The 20,421-nt window shown below is 42.6% G+C and overlaps 1 protein-coding gene across 1 annotated transcript in view; it reads right to left on the bottom strand.

Annotated features, from left to right (window-relative positions):
- Positions 1-18,844, bottom strand: part of Styx (serine/threonine/tyrosine interacting protein) — a 36,608-nt gene extending 17,764 nt beyond the window's left edge. Inside the window, exons 1-4 of the mRNA XM_036198902.1 lie at positions 18,519-18,844; positions 6,305-6,337; positions 5,266-5,319; positions 1,127-1,224 (exon numbers count right to left, since the gene is read on the bottom strand). Of these exons, the coding sequence (XP_036054795.1) occupies positions 1,127-1,224; positions 5,266-5,319; positions 6,305-6,337; positions 18,519-18,575 (242 nt within the window). The 5' untranslated portion in view covers positions 18,576-18,844. The remainder of the gene's footprint in view (positions 1-1,126; positions 1,225-5,265; positions 5,320-6,304; positions 6,338-18,518) is intronic.
- Between the last annotated feature and the right edge of the window lie 1,577 nt (positions 18,845-20,421).

Raw genomic sequence — 20,421 nt, 5'->3', positions numbered from 1 at the left:
ATGGCAGCTCACAACTGTAATTTCAGTTCCAGGGGACGTGATGTCCTCTTCCTGAAGGGTAAGTAATAAAAATTAGAATAAGATAAAGCTAGGTATGGGGGCTAGAGTGACACAGTTCAGTGGTTAAGAGAACAGATTGCCCTGGAAGATGACTTTGATTCCTACATCAAAATCTGACAGGTGACCATCACCTGCCCCCCCCCCCCAAAAAAAGAAGTGAGTTCCAGACTATTACACAGAGAAACCCTGACTTGAAAAACAACAACAAACCCAAACCAAAACAAACAAATAAAACCCCGGTATCTTGAAAAATAAAGCCAGGCTTGGAAGCTCATTTCCATAAGCCCAGTACTTCTATGGCAAATGGGAGAAACAGACAGGCAACCCCCCAAAGCCTGTGGGCCAACTAACCTAGCATATGCTGCTGCAAACAAAAGACCAAGTCTCAACTCAGTTGTTCCTTGACCTCCATGTATAAGCAGGAATGGGGGTGGGGGGGGAGAGCAGACTAAGAAACTATTAAATAAACAGCCTCCTCTATATGAATTAGCTTATATGCTTCTGAATGGACACAATGAAGAGATAACAGTAGATGCCTTTGGGGAAGGGGACTGAGTATCTAGGAGGTACGAGTACAGAAACAGACATTTTAGTATATATCCTTTTTTTAAAACAAATTTATTTATTTATTATATATACAGTGTACTGTCTGCATGTGTCCCCTGGAGGCCAGAAGAGGGCACCAGATCTCATTACAGAAGGTTGTGAGCCACCATGTGGTTGCTGGGAATTGAACTCAGGACCTCTGGAAGAGCAGTCAGTGCTCTTAACTTCTGAGCCATCTCTCCAGCCCAGTATATATCTTTTTAAACCTCTAGAATTATGAACATGAATTAAATATTTTAAATAAATTATTAAAATATATACCATATAGCTGATAGTTACAAAACAGGTGGTCACAGAGGAAAGTTATATCGTGTAATAAACTTGAAACAAGGACATTGCGGGACAGGCAGAATGCTTGCCTAGCATGCTTGAGGCTCTGGGTTCAACCCTAAACACTTATAAAACAACAATACATGCTTTGACCTTAACATTTTTCTCTCAATCACAGCATAATTCTTACCTAAACAACTGTTGAAAGTTTGGTTTAATAAAGTTTGCTTCAATATTTTGTCGTATGCAAATTATATGAGTTATCCCATGTTTCTGTAATATGGGTAGCTATAAAAAATGGGGAGAAACAATAGTTTAAAATACAAAACATCACCTTAATATGTAAGTCTGGAAACAGACAAGACTCATATCTAACCTTTAAGTACAGAAGATTAAAACTAATTTTATGGTAATCAACCTGACACACAACAATTCAATGATTCAAGATTAACACTCAAATTGTTCTCTAAAGTTTAACATGGACACTATTTATGTTTAATTCTAGCACTTGATGAGAACCTAAAGATAATTTGTCAAGAAACCAGTACTATTAACAACCGTGGCTGAACCCACTGAGTTTAGACTCATGAGAACCTAGGGTAGAAACCCTCGCTCAGCCAATGACTCGTGGCTCGGTTGTCATGTGAGAATGGAATACTGCCTTACTCGAGCATCTATAACTATACAAGGAAAGGAGAGAAGTGGACTATAAAGCCTTCCTTAAAAAGGTCGTGACATGGACCCATGTTGGAGTCTGACCTTCGTGTGACAAAGAGAACCTGCTCACTCTGTGCCTATAAAACAAAGGGTACTGTCCAAGAGCCAGAACCCGGCCCCCAGAAGCACTGTGTGATACGAGCACCACAACCGTGGGAGCAAGGAGTCCATGCCATGACACTTTTCAGAGGTGTCCAAATTGACTAAGACCGTATCATCTTCTTTCTTTCTTTTTTAGCTGAGGATTGAACCCAGGGCCTGAGCTAAATCCCCAACCCCCATATCATTTTCAAAGTCTTAAATGTTAACTGACAGCAAATTTTGTCAGTGAAGATCAGAGTTCAGTTATCTTTGTATTTTCTGAGTATACCCCGGGATATAAGCAGTACTACTTAATCAATTACTGAGAAGAGTTTTTACAGGATTTATAATAATCCAATGTTCTATATTCACATGTATACAACCCCCAAATTAATTCAACATCCTTAATCTACATTTAATGATCAAGATGGGGTTTCTGCATCTATTTAATTTTACTAATATGAAAACCACAAGAGGACATAGAGAAATCTGCTGTAACTGGACGTGGTGGCAGAAGCCTTCAATCTCAGCACCTGGGAGGCAAAAGTGGGCTGTACATGTGTCAACTTTGGTAAGATAAAAGGTAGACTTTTGAATCTACTCAGAAAAGAGAGAATATGGATATGATAAGATAAAAGGTAATTACTGAATCTACTTTTAAAAAGAAACCACTTGTTTTAAATAGGATAAGAAATGAAATTTTTTGTCTGAATTTGTCAAATGTTAATGGACTAGACATTGTTAATATATGTAATGGAGTTTTTTGTCTGAATCTGTCAAATGTGAATGATCTAGACATTGCCGATGTAATTTTTGACTGTATATATTGCATATACTTATTGTATATACTTTTTCTTATACTTGTTATAACTTTTTTATTTAACAAAAAAAGGGGAAATGTGGTTGATATATTGTGCACCCCAATGAACTTATCTGGGGGTCAGAGAACAGAACAGCCACTATATTAAACATAGGTTTAGGCAGTGGTAGCACACACCTTTAATCCTAGCATTCAGAAGGCAGAAATCCGTGTGGATCTCCGAGAGTTCAAAGCCACACTGGAAACAGTCAGGCATGGTGACACATGCCTTTAATCCCAGGAATTGATGGCAGGAAGCAGAAAGGTATATAAGGCTGAGGACCAGGAACTAGAGCCTTTGTAAAGCTTTTAGGCTTTTAGCAGCAGTTCAGATGGGATCCATTCGGATGAGGACACAGAGGCTTCCAGTTTGAGGAAATTAGATCAGCTGAGGCACTAGCGAGGTGAGGTTAGCTGTGGCTTGTTCTGTTTCTCTGATTTTTCAGCATTCACCCCGATACCTGGCTCCGGGTTTGTTTTTATTAGTAAGACTCTCTAAGATTCATCCTACACAACTAAACACAAGCTACAGAGGAAGGAGCCTCAGCTGAGGAAAGGCCTCCTCGAGATCCAGCTGTAAGGCATTTTTTCACTTAGTGATCAATGGGGGAGGGCCCAGCCCATGGTGGGTGGTGCCATCCATGGGCTGCTGGTCCTGGGTTCTATAAGGTGGGTTGAACAATCCAGTAAGCAGCTCCCCTCCATGGCCTCAACATCAGCTCCTGCCTCTGGGATCCTGCCCTGTTTGAGTTGCTGTCCTGACTTCCTTCAGTGATGAACAGCAATGCTGAAGAGAGGTTTCCTCCCCCACTTGCTTATTGGTCATGGTGTTTTGTTGAAGCAATAGAAATCCTAACTAAAACAAAACAGGCGGTGGATCTGAGTGAGGTCAGCCTGGTCTACATAGCAAGTTCCAGGCCGTCTAGAGTTACATAATGGGACCCTGTCTCAAACAACAAAGCAAAGCAAAACAAGAAATAGCCTTTAAAAGTTTTGAAGGCACGTTAGAGTAAGTAAAGTAAACCTTATCAGAATGGATTTCTAATGTAATAGCACAAAGAGTATTTATACCTCTCAATAGATGCATTTATATTAAAAAAAACTTAAATACAAATAGACAAAGATTATCAGAAGAAATAAATCACTGGTTACCAAGCACCTGAATTTATCTCTTTTATTTAAATGGCGTTTGAATGTAGTAAAGAGATGTGCTTTAAGTAAATCAATCTTGAAAAAGTAATTTATTCCTTTAGATTTCTTTATCCTCATTATTTTTATATGAGAAGAAATTTGGGCTATATTAAGGTAACTCAGATTGAGATATATAAACACAAACACAAAGACCTGAGTTGGGAAAAGGATTAATAGGAGTCAGTGGGAGACAGGAGAGGGTAACAGGTAAGTGTTTGAATATGATCAAAATAGTTTATATACATGTAACAAGAATGTCATTGTAAAACCCATTATTAGGCATTCTAATATTTTACATCAGACATTCTAATATAGATTATACATTCTAATAAGGGCACAACCAGCACTGGTCAACATTACATTATTAGGGCAATAGCTTTGCTCACACCATCTTCTAGGAAGTAAAACCTTTATTTGCTTATTCACTTTTATACTACCTACCCTTTCCAGCTTCTTAGTTGGTCACCTCAACTCTCTAGAACCTTCCAATTTCAAGATGACTCTGAAAATTATATTATGGAACTATCAGACAGAAGTACATTGACTAATACTGACAAAAGTATCCTTGGGGAAATATTTGCTACACAGTGGTCCACACTGTGTAACACTCAAAAAGAATTAGTATCATCCCCATAATTCATACAGCTGAATCCCTTAGGAAATGGCAAAAACCACACTATATACTAAAATCCCTCCCCCCAATTCTAACTAACCAACTGCAAAAGTCCATTTCCAATCTGTAGGGTCTACAGGATAGTGCTTTCCTAACTGAATGGATCCTTGACTCTAGTCTTCTAAAAGAAGATGAAATATAAAATATGCACTCTCATTTTGATAAAAGCCAACAAAATGTTCTATTTCCTCCTTTGCTACTTTGCATATATCTGATGTTGTTCAGAAGATGTCTGGCAAAAACAGATGTACCATTTATTTATTTAACTTTTATTGATTCTTTGTAAATTTCACATCATGTATTCCAATCCCACTCATCTCCCATCCCCTCACATCTGCCCTCTGCCCTTGCAACCTCTCCAAGAGGTAACATTTTAAGATGGTAAATAAATCACTAAAGATTGTAGGATTGACAAATCTATCAAAAGCAAGATTTCATGAGAAAAATTAATTATAAAAATTGTAATTTGTACTGAAACACTTCAAAACTTTCTTTTTGTTGATGTTTTATGAGAAAGGGTTTCTTTGTGTAGTCTTGGTTATCCAGGAACTAACTCTGTAGACCAGGCTGGCCTCAAACTCACAGAGATCTGCCTGTTGCATCTTCCAAAGTGCTGGGATTAAAGGCGTGTGCCACCCCTGCCTGGTTCAAATCAAAACTATTAATGGTCCAATAAATTTGGAAGCAGGTACAAGTAGTATGAACATAGTTGTATATAAATGTTCCTTAGTATCAACTCTTACTGTTAAAACCTTAACCGATAAAAAGTTGGTTTACTAAAGCCTCTTGGAGAACCTAAAGTTCATACCTTGCTTTTCATAGCAGAAGAGTATGGGCCTAAGAACAATCCAGGCAAAACTTCCTAGGGGAAAAAAAAATACACATGTAAAGTTTAAACCTACAGCAAATACATAACATACAACTGGATTTGTCTGTGTGTGCAGGGCTTTGCAATATTCTGGTTCATACTTTATTATTCAGGGAGCACTCATTTCCCAGCCACATTTAGCAAATTGGTATGAGAAACACAGGTGTACCTTTATAAATTCAAGTGAGATGTTCCAAATTTAAATTTTATTCCAAAAAGCCAGATATTTGAAATCCTATATTACTTTTTATAAGCAGGTTGGAGAGAATCAGCATATTATATTATTGATGTTTGCATTAATAAAACCTCTCTAGCTTCTACCCTCTGCTACAACCTAAAAATAAAACAATCATAAAGAAAATCCTCCCTTCAGAATTATAGTTAAGTTTTATTTGGCCAAAACAAAAGCAATACAAGAGCCAGGTATAGTGGAACATATCTATAATCCCAGCACACAGGAGGCTGAGGCAGGAGGATCCCAAGTTTGAGCCAGGCTGGGGAATATAGTAAGTTCCAGGCCAGCAGGAACTCACTTAGACCCTGTCCTCCCCTCAAAAACAAGCAGTACAAGATAAAACAGGACCCAATTGTCATCACAGTAAACAAAAGCAAAAGTAACTGGAATTAATCACCATAGACAGCACTGTGCCCTCTGACTGCTTTTTGTTTTGAAACAGCATCTTATTAATATAGCTAAGGCTGGCCCTGAAATCCAGGCAGTCCTCCTACTTCAGCATTTTAAGTGCAAAGATTACAGGAATGGCCAACAGCATTTTACAACTATGAATTATATTTTACTTATGTTTACATTCTCCATAGCAACAACTTAGTTCTCATATGTACTCAGATATTATATAATACTCATAACTAGGCAAATATGACAAACCTACAGATCATGAGGCAGCAGGTCTCCTTTGTAAAGTAAGCATTAGTTATTTAATATTGGGGGGCATCTTGAATAAATTAAAAGTTGTCATACCTGCATCTCTCGTCTCATAGGATAAGTCCACTCCTTGGAAAAAAAATAAATAAATAGCATGAAAAGTATAACAGGCTAGTAAGACAACCCAAGCCTGATAATCTAAGTTTGATTTTTGGAACCCAGGGGATAAGAGACCAGAATCCTAAAAATCCTAAAAATTATCCTCCAAATGTTCCCTGAGCATGCGAGGACACTCAAGTACATGTACACCCACACACAAAATGCAAACAATAAAACACTACTTTTCTTTAAAAAAGGAAAAAGGACCACAAAGATGATGGCTCGCCTGTAAAAAGCACTGGCTACATGCAAGCCTGACAGCCTGAATTCCACTCCAGCACCCAGACAGGTGAAATGAGAGAACCAACTTCACAAAGCTGTCTTCCACATATACATGAGGGATTTTTTTTTTTTTTTTTCCCCCAAAGCTGAGGACCAAATCCAGGGCTTGCTAGGCAAGCCCTCTACCACTGAGCTAAATCCCCAACCTAAAATGGCAATTTTTTTTTTTTTTTTTTTTTTTTTTTGGTTTTTCGATACAAGGTTTCTCTGTGTAGCTTTGCGCCTTTCCTGGAACTCACTTGGTAGACCAGGCTAGCCTTGAACTCACAGAGATCCGCCTGCCTCTGCCTCCCGAGTGCTGGGATTAAAGGCGTGCGCCACCACCGCCGGGAGTAATTTTTTAACACAGATTTTAAAAACATACTCTGTGTGTGTGTGTGTGTGTTGCTGGGAGAGCAAACCTATGGCCTTGTGCATGCTTGCAAGTTTTCTACCACAGAGCTACCCCCTAAAAACAAACTACACTAAACTTCAAACATTTATAACACTGGACCTACAGCTCAGTGGTAGGACTCTTGGCTGACATGCATGAGGACACAAGTTCGAAGCCCAGCACTGCAAATAAGTAAAAATGGTCTGGTATGGTGGTCTACATCTACAATCCCAGAATTTAGGGAGTAGAAGCAAAAGGACTGCCAGTTAGTTCTAGCACAGCCTGGTCTCCACACATGCACCTCTGTAAACAGATGTCCTTGGTGACAGAAGTCAGATTACAATTCATCTGGTGGAGGGAATGCCTTATCAGTAGACACGGGATACATTTCTTCTTTTACTTTCTTTTAGTAAATTTAATTTTCTTTTGCTTATGTTGTCTGGGCGTTTTGCCTGCATTATGTCTGTGTACTACTTGTGTATCTGGTTCCCTCAGAGGCCAAAAGAGGGTGTTAGATTCTCTGGAAGCAGAGTTACAGATGTTTATGAGCTGCCATGCTGGTGTTGGGAATCAAACTCAAGTGTGCTAGAAAAGCAGCCACCACTGAACCATCTCTCCAATCTCAGTAAGATACATTTGTATACTTATCTAAATATTCTTCAATCTTGATACAGCAGCAGTCAGTAGTAATGAGTACAGTGTACCTACCAAAACTCATTGAGTTACACATTTAATCCCTGTATAGTGCACTCTAAACAGAGCACTTAAGCTGGGCATGGCACGGTGGCACACGCCTTTAATCCCAGCACGTGGGAGGCAGAGGCAGGTGGATGTCTTGAGGCCAGCCAGATCTGCAAGGTGAGTCCAGGGTAGTCAGCCAGAGCTACAGAGAAACCCTGTCTCAAGAAAACCAATCAGCTAAACAAACAAACAAAAAAACAGCACTTAACCAAAATGACACACTATGTAACAAAAAGAATTAGACTGGCTGGGCAGGTGGTGGCGGCGGCAGGTGGTGGCGGCGGCAGTGACGGCGGCGGCGCACGCCTGTAATCCCAGCACTCGGGAGGCAGAGGCAGGTGGATCTCTGTGAGTTCGAGACCAGCCTGGTCTACAGAGCTAGTCCAGGAAAGGCACCAAAGCTACAGAAAAACCCTGTCACGAAAAACCAAAAAATCATAATTAGACTAATCATGATAGGAAAAATTCAAAAGTGAACCTGTCTTAGGGTTTTCATTGCTGTGATGAAACACCACACAAAAAGAAACTTGGAGGGAGGAAACAGTTTATTTGGCTTACATATCTATCCTAAGTCATAGTCCACTGAGGGAAGCCGAGGCAGGAAGCTGGAGGCAGGAGCTGATACAAAAGCCATGGAGGAGTGCTGCTCACTGGCTTGCTCCTCATAGTTTGCTCAGCCTGCTTTCCCAGATGACGATAGATGTGTCAAGTTGATTAGCAGCACAGTAACTACCGTGCTACGAGCTCAGAAAACCCACTTTCCAAGAACAAGAATAAACAGGAGGCAATGCCACCAGAAACCATCCCTGGAAAGGTGGCTCAGCCATCAGGACCAGAGCTCTGATCCCAGTTCTCACATCACATGCCAGGAAACCCACAAATCCATGTAATTTCAGCTCTGAGGTAGGTAAACAAAGGAGGACTGCTTGGGTTTCCTGGCTTCCAGTTTTGCCAAGAAAACACGAGCCCCAGATTCAAGGCAGTGACCCTGTTCAGAATAGGCAGAGTGATAAAGGACTGTGTATGCATACACATTCTTATCCACTTATGCACACAAATAAGATTTTATAAATTCTAAAGATTTCTTCAAATAGTGCACACCTTTAATCCCAACACTTGGGAGACGGAGACAGGTGGATCTCGAGTTGGAGGCCAGTCTAGTCTGTACAGTGTTCAGGCCAGCCAGGATTGCAGAATAAGAAAGAAAACAAAAATTCTAAACAAAACAAAACAGCCAGGTGTTGGTGGCGCACGCCTTTAATCCCAGCACTCAGGAGACAGAGGCAGGTGGATCTCTGTGAGTTTGAGGCCTACAGAGTGAGTTTTAGGAAAGGCGCAAAGCTACACAGAGAAACCCTGTCTCAAAAAACAAACAAACAAAACAAAACAAACACAAAACACCGCATTTTATTTTTATTGATTTTATTTGGAAATTTCACATCATACACCCTGATCACACTCACTTCCCAGTCCTCCCAGGTTTACCCCCTACCTTATGAAACCTCCTCTGAAAGAAGAAAACAAAACAAAGTCCAATTTGTGTTCCCACACACTCACTGGAGCATGCTCAAACTCCCAGTAGCCAGCCCCTTAAAGAAAACTGAGTCTTTCCCACCCGCACTCACGCCAGAAGCCCTCAGCTGTGGAAAGCTACACTTCAGCACCCTTATCCCAGTTTTTAAGAGTTCTCTTCAAAGCCAGGCGGTAGTGATACCCACCTTTAAGCCCAGCACTTAGGAGGCAGAGGCAGGTGGATCTGAGTTCAAGGCCTGTAGCTGGAGATTTCGCCAGTCCTGCCGGGCCACAGCCATTACTAAGACTGTTTAGAAATTTGACTACAAAGGCCAGCTTGGTCTACAGAGCGAATTCCAGGACAGCCAGAGCTACACAGAGAAACCCTGTTTCAAAACATCAAAAAGGTTCTCAATGGTTCCTGCCCAGGCTATTACTTTTTAGGGGTGGGTAGGGTGTAGTAGGGGTTGTCACAGAAGCCTTCTATGTCCCTCTTTCTCAACTCTGAGTCTGCAGTCATTGATGCCACTGCAAAAGTAGCTTCCTTGCCCTTGACAGTCAGAGGGCATGGATCATGGACTTCCACATGGTTTCTGGGGACAGCATGGACCAGGGACATCTGTTAATATTCTGATCTGCCCTTTCATATCCTACCCCTTGGCACTGCACTGCATCCTGACGTAAAAGCCTCATTCTATGGAAAAATTCCTCTTCCTCTCTCTCTTCTGCTTTTCCTCCCATAAGGTGTGCACTCTCTCTCTTTTCTTCTCTCTATTATAAAAAACTCCCCATGTGGATGCAGCATCTGGGTTATGAATTACTGGCCACTCCACCATGGCTCCCTGCATGAATGGGATACCGCCCCTCCCCCAATAATTCATAACAACATCCACATGGTCTCTGGTGACAGTACACACAATGGACATCAACACGGTCCTCTGCTGAAGCACGAGCCACAGACATCATCATAGTTCTCAGTGACAACACAGCCCAAGGACATCAACATGGTTTCTGGGGCAATACAGGCTAACACCAATAAGACTCCATGAAGAAATCCAGCCCATGGACAGCAACATGGCCCCTGGCAGGAGCACGGCCCACAAACATCTGCATGGCCTTCGGATGAGTCCCCAGCTGCAGCAAGACCCTGCGCATCCAGACACTTTGGCAGCTCGGACAATGGACATCAACATGGCTTTGGGCAGCAGCACAGACCACAGACATCCTCATGGACCTCAGTGCTAACATGCAGGGTTCTGTCACACCTATCATCACTATAGTCTCTAGTTCGCCTCTTTCCACTGCACACACACCTCCATCCCTCCACCTTTCCTACCTCTCCATTTCATATTCCTTCCTCATAATGGCACTGGAAACTGTGTCACATAGTACATCCTTTTTCCCCCAAACAGCTTTACATGCAAATATTGACTACAAGTCGTTGGTCTGGTTCAAGGTGTCTGATTTCTGACACACCATAAATACTGGCCCATTGCCAGAACTCGTCATGGATATTCTGCTGCTGCCCAGCGCCAGGGCGATCCTGCTCTACCTTTGTGCTTGTAGCCTGCAGGCAGTACCACTGCCTCCACCAATATCTCCAAAAAGGGCAGGCTGCTCTAAGCGGGAAACCAGCCAGCAGGCCCAGGACCACCCTATTCACTGATGACATCTGGTTCTGCAGGACCGGCTCCTCCATGTGCTCCAGCAGCTCCTAGACAGAGATGAGTTGAACCAACTCAAACTGTTGGATCTGGGTCTGCATGGCAGCAGAGTTGTCAGCCTTTGAGGCTTCCACCATCCTCCAGGGGCTCCAAAATTTCCCATTTATTTATTTATTTATTTATTTATTTATTTATTTATTTATTTATTTTTGAGACAGGGTTTCTCTGTGTAGCCCTGGCTGTTCTGGAACTCACTCTGTAGACTAGGCCAGCCTGGAATCCAGACATCCACCTGCGCCTGTCTCTCCAGTGCTGGGATTAAAGGCGTGGGTCACCACACCTGGTTATAAAGACCAATTATACCATTTATGTACTTTATGTATATGAGTGTTTCGTCTGCATGTACATTTGCACACCAGAGAAGGGCATCAGATTCCATGGGACTATACTTATAAAAATTATGAGCCACCCTGAAGGTGTTGGAAATTGAACTCAGGACCTCTGGAAGAGCAGCCAGTGCACTTAACCGCTGAGCCATCCCTCCAGCTTTAAAGACCAATTTTATAAGCAGACCCTTATTAAAGAATGTTCGCTGTATTTTTTTTTTTTTTTGGAGACAGGGTTTCTCTGTGTAATTTTGGTGCTTGTCCTGGATCTCACTTTGTAGACCAGGCTGGCCTCGAACTCACAGAGATCTGCCTGGCTCTGCCTCCCGAGTGCTGGGATTAAAGGTGTGCCATGCTGTGCCACCGCCGCCACTACCACCACCTGGCTTAGAATCTTATTTTTTAAAGACTCATTTTTATTATTTTGTATGTATTAGTGTTTTGCTTGCATGTTTGTGTATGCACCATGGGTGTGCCTGGTTCCCTCAGAGGCCAGAAGAGATCATCTATCTCTTGGAACTGGTGTTGACAGTTGTGCGTGGCTACGTGGGTGGTCTTCTGCAAGAGCAGCAAGTGCTCTTGACTGCTGAGCCTTTGTTTCTGAGTCTAGATAACCTGGGTCCAGACTTTACTCTTATGGAAAACGTATCTTAAAACAAAGACTGATTGCACAAAATGACAATTATGATTCATGAGGTTAAAAAATAGAAGAGCATGTGATTTTTAAGTCAGTACAAAATAATATAGCCAAACTTCATGTTCACCTGCTTCTTCATTTACCAGTAGATAATGGTTATCTTTTACACAGACAAGTTTTAATAATTTAGGTCAAAGACTCTCTTTTTTAGTGATTGATGGTGTCCTTAATATTGAGTGTGATGTGTTACAAATAAGTACACTGCCGGGCCGTGGTGGCACACGCCTGTAATTCCAGCACTCAGGAGACAGAGGCAGGTGGATCTCTGTGAGTTCGAGGCCAGCTTGGTCTACAGAGTGAGATCCAGGAAAGCTGCAAAGCTACACAGAGAAACCCTGTCTCAAAAAACAAACAAACAAACAAAAAAACTACACAGAGGGTAGCCATTCTGAAGATCCCTGACACTAGACTGTAGACACTGTAGCAGTGGCTGGCCTAATTGCCTGGAACTCAGAGACCCACCTACCTACCTCTGATCCAGAGTTCTGGGATTAAAGGTATACACCAGACTTTTAAGTCATCTAAGAGCCAAACATTTTCTGAAGCAACTTGTTATAATCATAAAGAAAGCAATTAAAGAATACTAAAAATGAAACAAAACAGGGGCCTTGGAGAGATGGATCAGAGGTCCTGAGTTCAATTCCCAGCACCCACATGGTGGCTCACAACCACCTGTAACAACTGTAATGAGATCTGACACCCTCTCCTGTATACATAATAAAGAGGCAGGTGGATCTCTGTGAGTTCAAGGCCAGCCTGGGCTATAAAGCTAGTTTCAGGACAGCCAGGACTACACAGAAAAATGCTGTCTCGAAAAACCAAAAAGGGGAAATAAATAAATAAGAAACAAAACAGGAGCATATATAGGAATGGTGTACAGATGTTCTGAGGGGTACTTTTGTAGGAGGGAAGACCTCTCTATCCTCCAGACCAGTGGTTCTCAACCTTCCTAATGTTGTGACCCTTTAATACAGTTCCTCATATTGTAGTGACCCAACCATAAAATTATTTCATTCCTACTTCATAACTGTAATTTTGCTACTGTTATGAATTATAATGCAAATATATGATATGTGACTTCCCCCCAAAAGGGTTGTTACCCACAGGTTCAGAACCACTGCTCTAGGATGTGATAAAAATTCAGACTATGAAATAAACTGACATTAAATAGACTAATAGGAGAAAGGTACACAAACTTATTATGTGCACAGGGTAAACATTCAAAACAAGTGATATTTAGGAGCATAAAGCTGAGCATGATGGCACCTGCCTGCAATCACAGCACTTGGGAGCCTGAGGTAGGGCAGTAAGAGCTTTAAGATGTGTGTATGTGTACATACGAATCCTAAGAGAGAACACAAACAGATATGCATGGATTCTTGGAAGTACAGGTGATAGCTTGTGATAAATCTGAGTGTGGTATCCACTACTTTTCTTCTGTAAGTTACTTTTCTGTCATTTACTGAACTCCCTGAGAAGGAACTAAATTCCTTTTACAAGATCTATCGATAGGCAACTGAGGGACATTCAGAAAGCCTCTTCTACATCTGCTGTTTTTATATATATCAAAGTAATTAGTATGTCAAACAGTATTTTGGGGTGGACTTTCCTGCATCTAGAAAAAAGAACTCAAAGCTTACGTACTTCTTTAAAGTACTTCCCCTCCCAAAAGATGTAGTTAGGTCTGCCAGGCGGTGGTGGCACACACCTGTAATCCCAGCACTTGGGAGGCAGAGGCAGGTGGATCTCTGTGAGTTCAAGGCCAGCCTGGTCTCCAAAGTGAGTTCCAAGAAAGGTGCAAAGCTACACACAGAAACCCTGTCTCAAAAAACAAAAAAACAAAAACAGAAAAAACAACAACAACAAAAGGTTTGGTTAGGTCTAGAGAGATAACTTTCAATACGTTAAGCTATTAAGTTAAAAAAAAAAAAATGAACACAAACAATGAAATGAAATTTTTACCTCTCTTTTAGTTTTACAAGACAGGTTTTTCTGTGTAGTTTTGGCTGTCCTGTAACTCCCTCTCTAGAGCAACCAGGCTGGCCTCAAACTCAAGGAGATCCTCGAACTCAAAGGCATATGCCACCACCACTGCCTGGCTCTTTGCCTCAATTTTTAAACAAAACCAAGATTTCAAAGTCATTTCAAACTCTATGTAAGTTTGTAGACAATAGACCATAATACACCGTCTCCATATTTATATTTTAAAAAGTTATTAAAGGAGGGTATGGTGGCATATATCTTTATTCCCAGCATCCAGGAGGCAGAGGCAAGTGGATCTCTGAGTTTATGGCCAGCCTGGTGAGTTCTCCGTGAGTTCCAGGACAGCAGGGCTACCAAGAGACCCTGTTGCTATTAATAATATTAATGATAAAAATAAATCACAAAAGTGAAAAGCAAATAGTATAGCAGGAAGAGCATAGAAAACTATTTCCATTCACAGGTCACATACATACATAACCTTATTTGAAGAACATCAAGCCTCACTGTAATAAGTATGAATCTTTTAAACCTAGAAATGTCAGAGAAAATTTCATTTGAAACTATTCCTGTTGCCATCATCAGATCCTGATCTTTAAGAGCTGTCTTATCCTAACCCTACAGTTGTTTCAGATATGTCAGATATGGTTTGAGTGTATTTCCCAAGGACCAATGTTGAAATGTCTATCTAGGAAGTGAAAAGGTGGAAAATCAATACAACTATAGTGTGCTGGAGGGGCCTCTGAAAAGTGATTAGGCTTAAATAATGTTATTAAGCATAAGCCTCATGACCATATCATTAGGAGGAAGACCAGATGACTGTGACAGACAAGACATGACATATGGACAGGGCAAAACACACACACACACACACACACACACACACACACACACACACACACACACCATTCTTTGTCTCTTGTAATATGATACCATATACTATCTGGGGACTCTACCAATAAGACCATTGCTAGATGAAGGCCCTGGACCAGCATGCCTCTGACACTTGAGTGTTAGGATTAAAGGTGTGCACCAAACTGACTATTTTGTATTATTTATTAAGGTAGGATGTAGCTGGAGGTTTCTCGAGTCCTGCCTGGCCCATGATCAGGACAAATCTCTCTCACCTGCCAGTCCTGCAGCTGCTCAGACCCAACCAAGTAAACACACAGAAACTTATATTGCTTACAAATGGTATGGCTGCAGCAGGCTTCTTGTTATTTAGTTCTTCCTTTTTTTTTTTTTTTTTTTTTGGTTTTTCAAGACAGGGTTTCTCTGTCCTGGAACTCGCTTTGTAGACCAGGCTGGCCTCGAACAGATCCACCTGCCTCTGCCTCCCGAGTGCTGGGATTATAGGTGTGTGCCACCACCGCCCGGCTTAGTTTTTATATCTTAAATTAGCCCATTTCTATTAATCTATAAGTTGCCACATGGCTTGTGGCTTACTGGTATCTTCACATGTTGCTTGTCATGGCGGTATCTGGCAGCGTCCCTCTGACTCAACCTTCCACTTTCCGGCATTCTCCTCTCTCCTTGTCCCACCTATCCTTCCTGCCTGGATACTGGCCCATCAGTGTTTTCTTTACTAACCAATCCAAACAGCACATTTGACATACAGACCATCCACAGCAGTAGGTCTCTTGCTGAACTTGAACTCCTGCTCTGGCCCCTATTGCTAGCCAGCTTGCCCTGGACCCATCTCTCTACCTCTGATATGCTGAGAATACAGGGGGCAACCACACCTCCCTAGATTTTAGTGAGCTTGGGGACCCGAACTCCAGGCCTCATGCGACCCTATCCCATTATGGAAGGTTCAGCCTATCATGAAAGGAGACAATGACCAAAAATTGTAATAATTTCTATGAAGATATCTATAAAAGAACCAAGTGCTGTAGTTGTAGTAGTTCGGGGAATTAAACTGGTCCGGAGGCAAAGAGAGGAGTTGGCAAAAAACCAGGAAAATCTTCTCGGAAGTACTGCCTAAGCCAGGTGGTGTGGTAGTGGTGGTACACGCCTCTAATCCCAGCACCTGGGAGGCAGAGGCAGCATCTCTAGGCCAGCCTGGTCTACAGAGAGAGTTCCAGGACAGCCAAGGCCACACGAAGAAACCCTGTCTTGAAAAACAAGACAAACAAAAATAAGTATTGCCTAAACTTAAGCCAAGTTAAGCAGTTAAGACCCCTCCCCACATTTCTCTAAGTAGCCCTGGTTGTCCTGGATCTCACTAGAACTCACTATGTAGACAGGGCAGGCTCAAAACTGGCAGAAATCTGCCTGCCTCTGCTTCAAGAGTAGAAAATACTGGGATTAAAAGTGTGTACTACCATGCTGAACTTAAAAATCTCTCTTCTTCAATTTCACTTTTACCAAAGCAGGATTTGGACTGAAAGTTTGGTTTCCTATGTAGAAGAAAATGTTCATGGTGCCTTACAGATATCACTGGGAAATAGTAAATTGATGCTGTTAATTAGATAAAAGCTATTATTTCCAGTGAGAAGTTATAGTCCCCCCAGGGGATAAACATACTATAAATACAATAAAAGATGAAAAAAATTAAACTAGAACTTCTAAGAATAGAGGAGGGAAGGATTAAGGGTATTTAAAACGCCTAAAGAACTAGGAGTCAGGATTCCAAGGTCACTCACTGTGTACTACGGTATGCCTTATGTAACCCTTATTGTAAGTAAACCTCAATCTGTGTGTGTTCCAACACACAATGCCTGAGTGGAGGTCAGAAGGCTGGGGGGAGTTGGTTCTCTTCTTCCCATCATATTCCATCACAAGGGAAACTGCTTGCAGAACTGAGACTATTGTTATTTGAAGAGAAAAAGTACACCCCATATTCACATTACTGTATGTTAAAGAAAAAAAGTGCAAATTCTTTTTTTTCCGATCCCCACAAATTCTTTTTTATGATTCAACTTAAAATATATTCAAGTCTCAAGCATCACTACTACAAATAAAGAGAGAGAAAACTCCAAATGCCTGTAATTTACTTGGGAGATCAGGAGTTAGAGGACATCCTTGGATATAGCAAATTTCAGGCTTGCCTGGCCACACAAGACCTTGTTTTAAAATTAAAAATCATTTTTAGGGGCTGGAGAGATGGCCCAGAGGTTAAGAGCACAGACTGCTCTTACAGAGGTCCTGAGTTCAAATCCTAGCAACCACATGGTGGCTCACAACCATCTGTAATGAGATCTGGTGCCCTCTTCTGGCCTGCAAGGACACATGCAGACAGAACACTGTATAAATAGATAAATCTTAAAAAAAAAAAAAAAAAAAAAGGATTTATTAAAAATAATCATTTTTAAAAAAGTAGCTAGGTTTGGTGGCACACACCTCAGGTGACTGAGACAGGTGGACCTCTTTGAGTTTAAGGCCAGACTGCTGCACACAGTGTCCCAGAACAGCCAAGGCTACAAAGGAGCGAGTCTCAAACACCCACCACCACAACAAAAGTGAACAGCAAATGGAGGCATTCAATAGAACTGAGTATGTGGTATAAACTCAATCCCAAATAAAGCAATTCCTTTTTTGAGACAGGCTCTCATTGTAACTCCAACTGGCCTCAAACTTGCTAAACAAACATCACTGCCTTCAACTCCTGACCTTTCTGCTTCCGCTTCCCACCCAAGGTCGTGGAAAAAACGTGAGCGTTGCAGCCATGCCCAGTTCCAAATACTTTTAAAGCACTTGGGGAATTAAAGGGTGTACACGTTTAATCCCATTACTTGGGATGTAGAGGCAGGTGGATCTTTGTGTGTTCGAGGCCAGCCTGGTCTATACATTGAGTTTCAGGACAGCCAGGGCTCTGCTGACAGACCCTGTCTCAAAACACAAACAAAACTCTAGAATCCTTTCTTGAGCCTATTAAGTGTCACAGTTAAGAATCTTTGTCTTGTTACTAACAGCCTCTAGTGAACTCCAAGTTAACTGTTTCTATACCATAAAATAATTCCGACGGGGTGGGGGAAATCTCTGCAAATGTTAAGGTAAAGAAAAATCAAGGTGGAGTAAAAAAGAACCTTGAATTACAGAATCGGGAGAAGGTAAAGGTGTTTTGCTCTCAACATTAACTTTCCTCCAAGGGCAAGATTTGTGATTAAAAGTTTTAAAATTCAAAGAAGCTAGCTTTGTGACTTTTTTTTTTTTCTGTTAGTCATGGTTTTTTGTGGTTTTCTTTTGGCTGATTTTTTGACTTGGAGGGTACAATTCCAGAGTTCACGCCTCCGGTCTATTCCACACGTGGGGCCATGTGTCCCGCGTGTGAACCTACCATCAAGCTCGGGTTAAAAAACAACTCCACAGCGTGTTGCTTTGGCAACAAAAATGAGCCTGTCTTCCAGGAAATCCTCACCGCCGAGGCGAGAGGCCAGGGGTAGTCCCCAGGCTGGGCTCCCCACCAGGACCTCACGGATGCCCCCCCGAGGAAAGGGAAGGGTCTAGACGGCGGGGCCCGGGTCGCGGCTCGGCCGGAGTTCCGGGGGCGGCCTGCGGCGAGGCAGGCACTCACCTCCGCGTCGTCTTTGCACTGTGGGAGCGAGGGGAACTCCAGCTTCACGTCCTCCATGGTCCCAGGGCCCCGGCGGGTGGGCGCGGCGCGAGGGACAGCGGTGCGCCCGGCCGCCCCCCGGGCGGGCGGAGGCAGCGAGGGAAGGCGGGCGGGCCGACGCGCGGACGGCTCACAGCGAACACTGGCGGGCCACGGGGTCCCGGCGGCCGCGACAGGAAGGCGGAGGGCAGGGCGCCGCGCTGCGGGCCGCCATGCTGCGGCCGTCTCCCTCCCGCAGGTCTTGGCGCCCCTCAGACAGCCGGGATCCGGCCCCGGCACGAGCCCATAACCGTCTCCTCCCGCCCCCACCCACGCGCCACAGCCAATCCCAGCCCACGCTCGCCGACGGCCCGCCCCCGCCGCCGCCAGGTGTCAGCGCGCCTCGGCCCTGCCCGTCCGCGAGCGCGCAGACGCGGGGGGCGGGGCCTCCTGCGGGGCGGGGCCGCGGCCGGAGGAAGGGAGGAGAGGTCCCGGGTGAGGGCTGCTGCCCACTGTCAGGCCAGCTAGGCCTTCCCAGGGACGTGTCCCTTCAGCGTGCCCTCCAGGACTCGCACTCAGAAGGAATGCTGCCCAATCCGTGGGGAAGTTATAACCCAAACCGGACGAGTTCAGTTTAAATTCATGTTAGACTATGCAGAAAACGAGAGACCCATCTCCTTAAAGACAATTTAAAGTGGCCTCTTAGGAATACTCTCGAGTGTAACAACCCAAGACTATCCAGGAAGTGATAAATACAAAGTCATCAGAAATGATAGCTCACTTACTAAGATTTCAACACATAACGTGCTTGTATGTGTGTCTATCTGAGAGGAGCTTATGTTGGCGTTAATAGTTTTTAAATGTTAAGAATATACTTTCTCAGGATCTTACTATGTGGACCAAGCTGGTCTTTGAACTCGTAAGAGAACTACTTGCCTCCCGAGTCCTGGGATTAAAGGTATACACCATCAGGCCCCAGCTAGAACTCCTGGACAACCTTGGGTCTCACTGAAGGAACACTGCTTGGCTGCAAGGTGTGTAACTAACACTCTTACTATTTTTCATTGTATTTTTAAGAGTACTCTATAGAGACTTTGGGACTTACTGTTATTACTAAAAATCATCCTTTGAAAAACAAGTAGAAGGACCATATGGGCACTCAACTTAGACTCATCTTGTCATGTACATAGATGGTCAACATACAGAAGTAGAATTGTTCAGTAAAGTAGATGGCCAGTCTGAGTGTTCCATGTTCTCTAGCACTACATAAACAGACATTCAGCTTTAAAAATTATAAAAGGCATGAATACACTGCTAGTAATTTTTAATTAAAAAGTAATCAGATGGCAGGTATAGTGATGAATGTCTTTAATTGCAGCACTCGGGAGGCAGAGGCTGGAGAATGTGAGTTGAGGCCAGCCTAATCCACGTAGTGAATTGTTCCAGGTGAGCCAGGGCTACATGGTAAAACCCTGTCGCAAAAAGGAAGAAAGGGATAAATAAAGAATTACGTAGCTAGCCAGGTCATTTATAGTTGGTCCTATGGTATTTATAAAACTGAAGTTTTGATGTCTTTGTTTAAACAATCCTTTAACTATAAATAATCTCAATCTTTAGGCAATGATGGTTTCCTTATATAACTTTGATTGCCACATGAAATTAGAAAGAATTGTGTACAGGTAACAGAACTTCTGTTCTGAACATTTCTGATATTAACATTGCCTAAAGCAGACACTCTCAGCCTGGTATCCACCCGCAGATAATTATAGAAACTATTGGTGAGGCTAGGAAATAATACATCTCTGGAAATCATGTATATGCAAAACTATGTATCTATGTAATACAGATTTTTCCTGGATCCAGACCATAACAGCCTCAAAAGGAA

Source organism: Onychomys torridus, chromosome 9 (genome assembly GCF_903995425.1).
Source record: "Onychomys torridus chromosome 9, mOncTor1.1, whole genome shotgun sequence".
NCBI lineage: Eukaryota > Metazoa > Chordata > Mammalia > Rodentia > Cricetidae > Onychomys > Onychomys torridus.
The sequence above is the reverse complement of the archived record's forward strand: the minus strand, read 5'-3'. Positions and strand labels throughout refer to the sequence as shown.